The sequence below is a fragment of the Chrysemys picta genome, chromosome 15 (genome assembly GCF_011386835.1).
Source record: "Chrysemys picta bellii isolate R12L10 chromosome 15, ASM1138683v2, whole genome shotgun sequence".
Lineage (NCBI taxonomy): Eukaryota > Metazoa > Chordata > Testudines > Emydidae > Chrysemys > Chrysemys picta.
Genome location: NC_088805.1, coordinates 30,401,249 through 30,414,331, shown reverse-complemented (window position 1 = coordinate 30,414,331; position 13,083 = coordinate 30,401,249). Strand labels below are relative to the sequence as shown.

The 13,083-nt window shown below is 44.2% G+C and overlaps 1 protein-coding gene across 2 annotated transcripts in view; it reads left to right on the top strand.

The window, feature by feature from the left end:
* Positions 1–10,165, top strand: part of SVOP (SV2 related protein) — a 34,166-nt gene extending 24,001 nt beyond the window's left edge. Inside the window, exons 13-17 of one of the 2 annotated variants that reach the window (XR_010592911.1) lie at positions 557–668; positions 2,106–2,187; positions 2,427–2,516; positions 5,634–6,114; positions 8,779–10,165. Coding sequence is in view for 1 of the 2 variants with exons in the window: in XM_024101458.3 (XP_023957226.1) it covers positions 557–668; positions 2,106–2,187; positions 2,427–2,516; positions 5,634–5,840 (491 nt within the window). In the remaining variant the exon portion in view is untranslated. Of the gene's footprint in view, positions 1–556; positions 669–2,105; positions 2,188–2,426; positions 2,517–5,633 lie in introns of both variants that reach the window. The other variant, XM_024101458.3, reaches the window with a different exon arrangement.
* Positions 10,166–13,083: the final 2,918 nt, after the last annotated feature.

Here is a 13,083-nt window from a genome sequence, read left to right as displayed (position 1 = left end):
TTTCTGTTGAAGCAACAGAGTCATATAAACTTTCATCCAGGCGTTGGCTTTCCAGAATTATTTGTAAAGGATCCTGGGGATGGTTACTCAGTGTTGGACCTTCCCAGCCTTGTACACCATCAGAGCCATGACTTTTAAAGTCACAATTATTTAAATGAGCAGTGTGACAATAGAGCAAGAAAGATAGGTGACATATGGTAGCAATATGAATATTGTTCCATTAGACTTATGACTACATCCCTAGGTACTAATCGGCTTGAGATGGCCTATCACAAGGCAGTGATTCAGGATATTATCACTGCTCTGGATTAAAATCTCAGTGACAAATCCAGCTCTGGTGTGAGTGCAGCTCCAGTGCCTGTGTTGTACATGTTTTGTCCGTAGGGAAACCCCTTCCCTTGGATTGCCAATCTGGCTCCTTTCACTTGCAACAGAGTCACACAAAAAGGAAATAAATTACAAAGCCAAATAACATTGTGTGGTAATTGCTGGATGCTGCAGCTCGATCTGAACTCATTCTACAGATGTGGGCCAATCAATTTCTCTTCCCATACAGGTGTTCTGGTGACCCTCTGGATTATTGATCGGATAGGCCGTAAAAAAACCATGGCGCTGTCCTTTTTTGTCTTCTCGTTTTGTAGTCTTCTGTTATTTCTCTGCGTTGGAAGGTACGCAGCACAAAGTGAAAACTAAAGCCTGATCCATTTACTCTTCCATATGGGACAATAGGTTGAAAGTGATGGTTTTAAGAGCCAAGAATTGACCAAGTTAATTTGTGAAAAGATTTCAAAAGAAAAGTTAGGCTTTTCTCTACAGAGTGTTTAGAAGAAAAATAAGAGAAGCGGGAGGGGAGAAAGCCTGTCTTCTCCAAAGTCCTGTGTTCAGAATACACCAAAGGGGATAGTAGTTGACATCAAAGTAGGAAATAGCTCTCTGAAAAAAGTTCTAAATCAAGTCTTGTGCAGTGGGTCTCAACTACCAATACATGTAGTAATGCTGGTACCTCTAGTTTTGCAATTAGTTATCTAGTTATCCACTTGCCAAATGAATGATGAACCTCTGGGCTGCGCTCCACTGCTGTGTACCTGCCTCCCATTCAGTTACTCGTGCCAATTTGCAGCAGAGCTGGGCCTTTAACTGTGAGACTGGGGTTCAGAGCAGTCTAAGATGTGTTATGGATTAGAATGTGCAATTACAGGGCAGGCGATGGGCACTGACTAGTGAAGTTGAGGTCTTGGCCTGGAAAATTGGTACATTTGACCTAAGAATCTGGAAATTACTGCACTGATGGAAGGAACCTGTATTTTAGCATTGCAGCCAGTTAGGGCCCAATTTTCCAAAGAGCTCAGGGCTAAATTTTTGACCCAGAGGCCAGATTTTCCAAAGTGCACAGTACCCGGCATCTTCCATTGTGACACTTATGGCCAGATTTTCACAGGAGCTGAGTGCCCACCATTGACTCAGTGTGCTGAGCTCTTTGGAAAATCTGCCTCTGATTACGAGTGTTAAACCTTTTGGAATATTTTGTACTTCCTGTCACTCTGGAGCTGGGGTGGGAGGGGGCACAGAAATGGCATCTTAGTTGTTGCTGGACTGTCTTGTGTAGAGAGAGCTCCTAGAACATTTTCGGGCACTGTATAAATAATAATAAATCCTAAGAATATGAATAAATAACCAAGTGTGTCCAATTTCACACCTTTACACAGGAAACCCACAGCCTGATTCTGATCTCATTTACTCCAATTGTACTCCAGCTGAGTTATCTCAGTGTCAGACTAGTGTAAGGTCAATTATTTAGTGCATATTTTCCTCATCCGAATATCTTTAGGCTGGGACTAGTACATGTAATTTACTTCACTGGTCACTGGCTGTTAATAGTGTTCTGTCGAAATGCAGACTCTTAGAAAAGCCCAGGTGTCTGTAGTGATCACAGATTTTTTTGAACTGTCCTTGTATTAAAGGTCCAGAAAAACGGAGGAGGGTCAATAAAAACAACATGGATCTAGCTAATAAAATTTAGCATCTTTTTTTAATTGCTACTTGTCTCTACATTCAAATAAAAACTGTACTGAACAGTCCAACCCCTGCTCTCCTTATTCTCACAGAAATGTTCTTACTGTGCTGCTCTTCATCGCAAGAGCTTTCATTTCAGGAGGATTTCAGGCTGCTTATGTTTACACTCCTGAGGTGAGTAAGGTCATTTTTGTAACAAGAAGCTTTAATGGGAATGAGGCCCTGGTGGGACAGTTGAATTTTATGATCTTCTCATTATAGGCCTTATACAGGCTACAATGTCTTGAGCCATTATGTTGTCTGAGTGTTCTAGACCTGACAGAACTTACATGTAGTATCGCTCTTTGGTCAAGCGGTGTAAGGTAGGAAGAGAGCTGTATCCTGGGGTTAACGTGGTGATGCTTTGTCTACAGGTTTACCCAACAGCTACTCGTGCTCTGGGCCTAGGAACATGCAGTGGAATGGCCAGAGTGGGAGCCTTAATAACTCCATTTATTGCACAGGTAAAACTCCCTCTCTTCCGAACATTTTAGTAGCACAGGAATGCGATGGAGAAAACAGCCTTTCTGTATTAAGGGCCAGTTGATGGCAGTCCTTGCCCAGGGCCGGTGCTACCATTAAGGCAAACTAAGCGTTGCCTAGGGCGCCAAGATTTGGGGGCGCCAAAAAGCAGTGCCCCCAATTTTTTTTTACAGCGTTCCTACGCCCCCTTCCCGAGCATGCAGTCGCCGCGCCACTTCTTCCGCCTCCCAGGCTTGCAGCGCCAATCAGCTGTTTGGTGCAGCAAGCCTGGGAGGAGAGGAGAATTAGAGCGGGGGCGGCGTGCTCGGGGAGGAGGCGGAGCAGAGGTGAGCTGGGGTGCGGAGCTGCCGCACGGCTCCCCGGGCTGAGGGGGTGGGGAACTGCCGTGGGGGTACCTCAGGGTATGGGGGGGAGCTACCGCAGGGCTCCCCACCCCAGCTCACCTCTGCTACACCTCCTCCCCGAACACGCCGTCGCTGCTCAACGTCTCCCACCTCCCAGGCTTGCGGCGCTAACCAGCTGTTTGGCGCCACAAGCCTGGGAGGGGAGGAGAATTAGAGCGGCGGTGCCGTGCTCGGGGAGGAGGCAGAGCAGACGTGAGCTGGGGTGGGGAGCTGCCACATGGCTCCCTGGGGGGAGGAGCTGGCACGGGGGCGGGGGGGAACGCCTCAGGGCGAGGGGCGGAGCTGGTGGGGGGGGCGCCTCAGGGCAGAGGGTGGGTGGGGAGCTGCTGCAGGGCTCGGGGGGGGCGCAAGATGGAAGTTTCGCCTAGGGCGCAAAACTTCCTTGCACCGGCCCTGTCCTCACCCAAGTATGTTGGAGTGGAGGAAGTATGTTGGTGCCTGTCAGAGGGTGAGCTAGCCCTTTAAGGGAGAGCTGGACTCAGCCTCTCCTGTGACTGATTTACCTTTCAATCCAGGGGTCACATGATGGGAGCATGTGAGTAGGAATCAGGCCTGCTGGGGGATGGAAGGACAGTCTGAGGTCAGTTGTGGGAGAGTCTCAAAGAGTAAAGGGGCTGTGTTAGTGGTTCCATGCAGGTGGCTTGGGGAGTGCAAACCTGCAGGGAGCAGAAGCTGGCTAAGAAAGGTGAGGGGAACAAGCCTCAGCAGGAACAGGACTAAGAACCCTGCACCAAGGGCCGTGCCCTCACAGAAGGCTGCGTGGAAGACTTGTGGTGCTTTGAACTTTATGTTAATGAATCAGACTGCTGAAGGGGAGGATTATTGTGAAAATATCCACAGGGAGAGGTCTGACTAACTGGGGAGGAAGGGAAACTGAGGCAGTGGGGGTACCTGAAGCCAAACCAAGTTAGCCCCTAATGTAGTGCCCTTTTCCCACCATTGCTCCCACACAGTAGAGACCATACATGACATTAACACTGCTCATAGTGATCAGTAACTCAGGGGGATGTAGGCTACAAGGGTAGGGCCTGGCCATTGCCCCATTATCTCTACACATTGGGAATTGACTGGAGATCTGTGCTAGATGTCTGCTCTCCTCACTGCATGCCAGGAGCACTGCACCTTCTTGAGTCTCCACAGGCATAATGCACTCAAAAACCCACACTTGGGTGGCCGACCTCTTCCCATGCTATCCCAAGGGATGCAGATTCTCAGAGTGGCACAGAGCCTGAAGTGGATTCCATCTGTAGTAGTAGTCACCATACCACTGAAAGGGGATTGTTGCATTGGAGAGGGTGTGTGCAGGGCAACCAAGATGGTAACAAGCCTCAACTTTTTTCTGATCTTTGAACCTTAAGAGAGATGATCCATTTCTCATAAGAACATAGGAACAGCCATACTGGGTCAGACCAACGGCCCATCTAGCCCAGTATCCTGTCTTCTGACAGTGGCCGCTGCCAGATGCTTCAGAGGGAATGAACAGAACAGGGCAATTTCGAGTGATCCATCCCATCATCCAGGCTCAGTGTCTGTCAGTTAGAAGTTTAGGGACTCTGAGGGCATGGGGTTGCATCCTTGACTTTCTTGGCTAATAGCCATTGATGGACCTATCTTCCATGAACTTATTTAATTCTTTTTTGAACCCAGTTATACTTCAGGCCTTCACAATATACCCTGGCAATGAGTTCCACAGCTTGACTGTGCATTGTGTGAAGAAGTACTTCCTTTTGTTGTTTTAAACCTGCAGCCTATTGATTTCATTAGGAGATCCCTCGTTCTTATGTTATGGGAAAGGGTAAACAGCACTTCCCTATTCACTTTCTCCACACTATTCATGATTTTATAGACCGCTATCATTTCCCCCTTAGTTGTCTCTTTTCTAAGCTGAAGTGGAATATCGGAGACTTTAAAGTGATGTAATATTAAAGTCCATAAAGAGGCATTTTTCACACTAGCCAGAGGATCAGAATCAGCAGGGAGCTCAGGCAAGATTTCTTCATTCAAAGGGCAATAACAAAAACAAATGGAATAAGCAGCCACAGGGGGTGATTGAAGTAGAGACTATTGATGAGTTCCAGACACTGACATATATTTCTGTTAGCAATGGATCTGAGCCACGAAGTTCAGAAGCTGAACCTTCCCAAAGCAGGGATTGGGGTTTTCATTCCAGTGCATCAGGACTTGTTAGAGAAGGAAGAGACTGAAGGACCCATTGAAAAGGGAGGGAGACAGTAAAAGTGAGAGAACTGACAAATGGGTCAGTACATGAAGTCTGAGAAGCTATTTTCTGATCCTCATTTTATTTGTATGGTTGCAAATCACTTTCATGAGACTCCTTAGAGAGAGGGTAGCCTAGTGGCCCAACTACAGGACTGGGAGCCAGGAAGTCCTAGCTCTGACACTGGACTTGGGCAAGTCACTTAATTTCTCTGCCACGGTTTCCCTATCTATGAAGTAAGGATAACATTAGCCTACCTCAGATGGGTGATGTGAATCTTAATCCAAGGTATTTTGTGTGCATTTAAGGGATAAGTATTATCTAAAAAGAAAGAAAAGTATGTAATATAGTGGCTTTTAAAAAGTGATGTTTTCCCTTAAAGGAGTTAACATTTCTACTCCAGTCTCAAAATTTTTGTTTTCTTTTGCAGTGGATTCAGTTAATCTTTTCTTACCTTTTCACTTACTTTCCCCTAGGTGATGCTGGAATCTTCAGTCTATTTAACTCTGGTGGTTTACAGTGGATGCTGCCTGTTGGCAGCCGTGGCTTCCTGTTTTTTGCCCATTGAAACAAAAGGGCGTGGTCTGCAGGAGTCCAGCCACAGAGAATGGGGACAAGAGATGGTTGGGAGAGGATCCCACAACATGGGAGTCACCAGGTCAAATTCTGGATCACAGGAATGATAGGACATGAGCCCCCCCGGCCCCTTGCAAGGAAGGATGAAACAAGCAAGAATTGTATTTTTAAAAACCAAGCGTATAAAGCCGACCGTGCAGTCACTGCCAATGTCAGGTGTTAAAATGCAGGAACTTTTGATTTGGACCTAAGCAAATTGTGTCTTTACTACTCTTTGCTCACACTCATAAAAATTTACTTGTGTAACGAGAGACATTTGATCAGGATGTCATTTGAAGTTCAGAGAGAAGGGCTTTTTTAATAGTCTGTTGTGCTTGCATGGTCAGATACTGAGCTTAAAATGTCCTGTGTCAAGCAAATAGCTAACTGAATGCAATTCAGTATCAGCTGTAAAATTAAAAAAAAACAGTACTTTTGATGCCTAAAAGCAAAAGATTAATATTTACTGTGTACCTGGCATAACACACGGTGGGTTCCATACACTACAGAATAGGGTTTTTAAATGAGATGCCTGCCTTGCACTTTTTAGTCATCAACAACAACATGTTGTAACAGCAAACCAACCAATGCTTTCCAGTTCCCTTGCCTATAAGTTCTGTTCCTTGGAAATTACCAGGCACTGAGAAGGTTGTTTGGCACGTATCTTGAGTGTTTGCTTTCCTCAAGGCAGAGTAGTTTGAGTCTGTGAAGAGTGCTGTTGGATGCAGAGATAGGACACTATATGAGAAATGTAAATTCTAGCAGTTTGGAACAGAATTTAACTTTTCTAACATTGCCAGAAGCATTGAGCCCTCTGTCTGTTGCATTGGTGAAGACTGCTTCAGCTGTCCTGATGTCTCTGTGTGTGTGGAGATGCACGCTGTGGTTTACTGCATGGGTCCAGGTATGTTTCTGTTCAATTTGCATAAGTACGTTCCCATAGTGATGTAGCCAATGCCTATGACACACATGTCTTAATCTGAACAGCTGCTTGTAGCACTTCCGATGGAACTGCCTTCATGGGTCTCCCAACAGGAGCAGGTTCTCTGTCAGCTGGGCAGAACTCGAGAGTAGCTGCCAGTTGTACATGGAATGTAATGGCAAGTTATGAAGGAATGTAATTGGCATCACATCTTAAATGAGAAGTCGTCCTAGGAAGAGTTATACCAGTGTCATCAGCAGAAGATTGACTCTCCCCCAGCAATTTTGATGTAGTCGATGCAGTTCTTTCCCTCACCACAGGGAGTGGTATAGTTCAGGTGAGGACAACTCAATTCATATGTACTATCTATATAGCCTTTTGGTTTGTAAGGAATCTGTCCGTAAATGGGGATTCAGATTTCAAAACTTGATGGATGTAAAGCAAAGAAATGTGTAACAAAATCAGACAGTTATCATCCATGGGTCTTGGTATTTTTCCAGAAATCCAGCCTATGGAATACACTATCAGATGTAACTGAAGGTACTTAATTCTAGTCACTAGGCCATGGGAAGCAATACATTTTCAATAATATGTGTGGTCAGTCATTTCACAGAAATATAGTGTTGTGCATGCTATGGATTTGCACAAGACCATATTTTAACTACATGGTGGACCAAGCCGTTCCCTATAAAGTCCTTTTCTCTGGGGCTGGAATAGTTCATTGTGTCTGCCAATGTGTGCAAAATAAGAGAACACAATCTACATTCAACTTTCACTTACAGAAATGCAGAGCTATTGCACAGTATAACTCTCCAAGATATACTAGGCTGTTTAACTTATACCATTATATGAAATTATATATGGGAAATTCCTTGAAGGAATTTGAAGATCTCCAAACTACCAGGAATGGCCAAATCAATTGGTGGCATTCTGCATGGAGGCATCTTATGGTGCAGGAGGTGTAAGACTGACAAGGGACCCAAAGTCTATATAGTCACCTAGCATTAAAAGATGGTGTTTACAATGAAGCACTCCAGAAATAGCGGGCTGGTCTGAACAGGTGAATGTTACATTTTCATTTAAAATGTAATTCAGTTCAGAGATATCCAGCTTTACATGTTTGATGGCATAGGAGAATGTTGTCCATTTCTAGTACTAACACTTTACATTGGTATGAGTATCTCTGCCTGTCTATTAGTTCTGTATTCAGTGTTGACTCTCCAATATGCTAAAAGTTCCAATCAATCTAAAGCAGGGGTTCTCAAACTTCCTTGCACCATGACCCCCTTCTGACAACAAAAATTACTACAAGACCCCAGGAAGGGGGACCGATGCCTGAATTCGCCCAAGCCCCACCACTCCGGGCGGGGGGGCCAAGCTGAAGCCCAAGGGCTACATCCCCAGGCAAGGGGCCTGTAACTTGAGCCCTGCCACCAAGGGCTGAAGCCCTTGGGCTTTGGCTTTGGCCCTGGGCGGTGGGGCTCGGGCTTTGGCCCTGGGCAGTGGGGTTCGGGCTTCAGCCCCAGGCCCCAGTAAGTCTGTCAGCCTTGGCCACCCCATTAAAATGGGGTTGCAGCCCACTTTGTGGTCCCGACCCACAGTTTGAGAACCGCTAAAGGTGAACAGAAAGTACTCTTAATTAGCAGACAATGGGAATAGTTCCTTCTCATCTCCTCGCCATTCAGATTCTAACTGGATATCCCTCCCTCGTGTATTATGCAAGTGGCTCAGTGCTGCCCTCAAACTCATGTGGCACACCTGCTTGTTTACCTGCGGCACTCACCTGGGGTAATGCACACAAGATATACAGCATGTTTCTGAGGGGAGAAACAAGCCCTGAATGGTTTTAGATTGCATATTGTAACATTCAGATAGCCAGAGTGCAACTCGTATTAGCTTTTGGATTCATGAGCACAGCTGTGTAAGGTGGTCCCTGAACCTTACAATGAAAAGACTAGATAGGGCCTGAGCCTGGTCTGTAATTTGGTACCTGTAACCAGTTGCAAGCACAAATGATAGAATTTAGATCCCTACCTGATGGGAAGCAGGGTTAGACATCCAACTTCTATCATTTGTGCTTGCAGTTAGTTGCACTGGCAGTTAGTTGGATGCCCAGAACTGGAGACTTTTGAAAACTCGATTCATTGTAAGTATGTGTTAGAGGAGAGAACATATGCATGAAACCTACAGGCTCACAGGATTGCTGTGTTAACAGGCTAGCTAATGAGCCTTTTAGCTTGCTATTGAGCTCCTCCTCTACTTAAAAATCGACTTCTGCCTTTCAAACGATCATATGCACACACTGCTTTGATTTTTGAGTCAGCATTCAACAGTTTGAAGATGTGACATTGCAATGGCCTTCAAAATGTGCATTCAGAGAGTTTTATGTGAAGTGTGTGTGTGTGTGTGTGTGTATGTGTGTATTTATATACACACACTTCCAATAAAATATTTCATTTTTATAGATATTTATAGGCTATGCAAAGGCTTTTAATCCTGTTGAGAAGCTGGTACCTGTTTAACATATGACATTTACAATATTATAAAAAGCCATTTAGAGGCATTTTTGCTTTTCGTTTTATATAAATGCTGCATTGAAAAATGTACCTTGTTATAAAAATACCAGGATCGGCCCTGCTGAGGTAACTATAATTCATAGGCCTTCAGTCAAGAACAGCGGTCCCTACCAAAGGCCTGATGGAAAGCTCATTAAAGTCAGTAGGAGGCTTTCTACTGACTCCCATGTGCTTTGAATCAGACTCCAGGTAAAAGGGGACAGGATCAGGCCCTTAAGAGCTGAATCTGTGTCACTGAAGTCAATAGGAGTTTTGCTACTGACTTGAGTGGGAGCAGGATCTGGCCCTTAAGCAGCTGAAGTGAGTGAGTGTCCCTGAATGATGTTGTTAATAATGGAGAAGGACGTTCCAGCATGTCCATTGAGAAAAGCTGACTAACATTTGGGTTAATGCACTATAGCCTATAAATAGTCACGTCATATTTTGTTAATATGGCAACATTATTAATGTATATAATTAAGCTTCCAAAGATTCTGTTTTAAACACTGTTGTGTATTTTTCACTGGGGAAGGAATTAATATAGCTAGTTCATTTTAAAAAATAAAATGAGATCCTTTTGAATTAAACTTAGGAGCAAACAGAATTCTGGGGCTCACAGATATGTTAACTGTCCAGTTAATTAATGTGCAGAGCTGTTGTGGGGAATGTAATTCTCCAAGCATGCTTTGACGAGTGATTTAGTATTCCTAAATGCTTGCTGAAAGAACACTGAATGTTATCTTGTGTTTGAATGTACAGTTTCTAAGCTGGATACATTTTAATGTTTAAAAAACTTTGTGTATATTGAGCTTGTTGTACAATATTCTTTTTGTTCCTATGTTAATAATGCAACATTGGATAGTTTGATTCCACACTTGATATTTTATGTTGAATAAATTAATAGTTTTTACAGTAATGATGCTTTTGCTGCCCTAGATGTGTAATCCATTATGGGACCTTGATAACTGCAGCTGTTATGAAGGGTCAGTAGTTTCACAGGATATTTGTGTCCTGATTTTTAGACATCCTAGACATCTGAAACTCCCACTGATTTCAGTTGGATCTGTGGGTTCTAAAAATTAGACCCTTAATTGTGTATTTGTTTCACACTTGAAGGGATACTGCCAGGTGAAAAATTACACGTTTTCTTAACTCCTTTATAAATAACCCATAGCTTATTAAAACTGAAAGGGCTTTAAAGACTTGATTTACTTTTCATTATTTAAGATCTTTGTTTACTTTTTGAAATGCACGTAGCTTGCGCAATGAGAATAGACTGTCAGTTTGTCTGTAGTAACTTTCTAGCAGGTTCCACTGTCTTGTCCTCAGTGCCGCATACACTGCAAAGGAATGTTTATTTGTTAAACCTTCCCATTCAGATTGTATTTGATGGAAATGTACTGGCTTTAGATTTTGCAAATGATTATTTTTATAAAATTTCAGGCCATATTTGACCTGACACTGTCCCTTTAACCCTAAAATGATTTATTCTCCTTCTGATGTCCGGTAATTCACAGATGGAATTTCCTTCATGTCTGGGTCAAAATGACCAATGGGCTTCAAGCACTCTGTAACCTGTGTGCAGCTACAGTGAAGCCACAATCCATCTGGAAGGAGACATTATCTGTTGGTGTAGGAGTGAGCAATAGCTACAGAATGGGACTGGGTTGTGACAGTAGTGTCTGGGCGTGGGCAGGAGGTTAAGCTTTTGGAGGTTTCTCTGAACTTACTGGACTCTCAGGCCATTTCTGAGGCTCTCACATCACTTCTTCCAGCGCAATATGACCCTCCTTTGTTCCCAGGGGACATATTTATTGACCTTTGACCTACTTCTGGCTTTGCTTCATGACAGGGTGTAATTGTTGTGGAGAACTGAGAGGCAAACAGTGCTGATTGGCAGCCCCAGGAGATTGGGAGCTTTCGTCTACAGAGCAGGTACAAGGTGGACCGTGGCAGTGCAAACTTCCACCCCAATTCCCCTGCTTATGTGCCTCAACCCTGATGTAGGAAGGAAAATCTCCAGTTCTGTTCAGTCCTGGGACTCTGTTGAGACTGTTAACAGAGCCTAGAGTTTAAGTACTGATGCTTTGTATACACTGAAATGAACAAATTATCTCAATTACACAGGTTCCAAATTGTGCCAGCTGGGATTGTGTTTTTAATGGTCACTTGCCCACTAGCAATAATATTTAGCCAACTAGGTAATTTCACGTTATACATTTCAGAACTTGCTGTTTGTCCAGGCCCTAGAATTGTGGCAATTCATCAAATTTTAGTTACAAACTGATAGAGCTAAAATACTGGAAACATGGAATGAAGATCTGGAGTGTTTCTGTTAAATTAGCACTTCCGACCTTGTCAATCCCATCACTAACAGGAGAAGCATCATGTGTGGGCACATTTAGATCTGACCTTTAGCAGGCACAAATATTAGAATCTAGCCTTTAAGCCATTAGACTGCAAATAGAATCACACACCTAATCAGCTCTGTTAATATTTTTAATAGCCAATTTAGGAGCACATTTGTCATCTCAAGCAATGAAGAGTAATAGCTCCCGTGTGCTTTAAGCTCTGATAAACCCAACGTTTACTTAGGGCTATATGATGATTTGTTATTGCAGATTTACATTGATGTAACTCTTCTGAAGTCAACTGAGTTAGTTACACCAGTCTGAGGAAGAACAGAATCTGGTCCTTAAGCTCTCCTATTGACACTAAGTGAAATTGAGCAGATGACTGTTTCATTGGATAGTTTCTGTTGAAGTGCTATCACAGATCATTAGGATTCACATTAACCAGTTGTAAACTTTTTCATTTTTTTTAAATCTTGTGATCTTACCCTTGTGATTGTGATTGACAGTCAGTTGGAGTTGAGCACCTAATGTCCATTTGAAAATCTCTCCCTTATGAATTATAGCTCACAACCACCCCGTACTGTACAAACGGGGCACTCGTAAAAGTAAAATGACTTGTCCAGAGGAACGGAGGGAGTCAATGTCAAAGCTGAAGTTCCTAGCTCCCAGGCCTATTTTCAGACCTCCTCACTCTTCAAAGGGAATGTTCCATCAAAAGCATCTTTTATTACATCCAGCTGCTCACCACCACCTGGGACATGTGACTGTCATGGATAGGCCTTTAAAAGAGGCAGAGAAGGGGGAAGGACCATGGCCACATGCCTTTCAAATTTTCTGGTGCATCCTCCTTAAAGCAACCGGCCCTGCATTCGTCAAGTGGCACAAGCCTAACAGCATCCTGAACAAGCTGTGTTGGGTGGGATGGGAGCTGGTGGCTCTGAGATTTTCTACTGTTAAGCGAAAGGAGGTAAATGGTGACTCAGGAGACTCTGGCCCACACTGGGAAGATGTACGTGAAGAATGAAACCCAATGGGCTAGGCTTGGCAGTCTGCAGCCTGACAGTGTTACGGTGAGAAGAGCCCCACACTCCTAATGGGGTTACACATTACCATGGCAACCACTGGGAAGGGCCCCATATTTGTAGACAAGGCAGCAGAACTGGGTTCTGAGGGGACTTCGCACTGTGATGCTGAATGCTGGACACAGCTCTCCTTTGAGCACTCTCTGGTCTTTTGAGTTGGGGGCATTTTCTCTTGGCCACTGGGTGGCCAAAAGGTACCTTTCCTGCATCTTATGCCTCCTGATCTGGACCCTGACCAGACCAAACTGAGGGAGGAGAGACCAGGCTGGAGCAAGCCAACTCATTGCACAACACCTTGCTGATGATAGCCCTAGTTCTGCACAGGATATACCCCACCCCAAGGCCTTGTAACCTCCTGGCAGCCCCGTGTGCAATCTGTACAGCAGGTGCAATTTAAC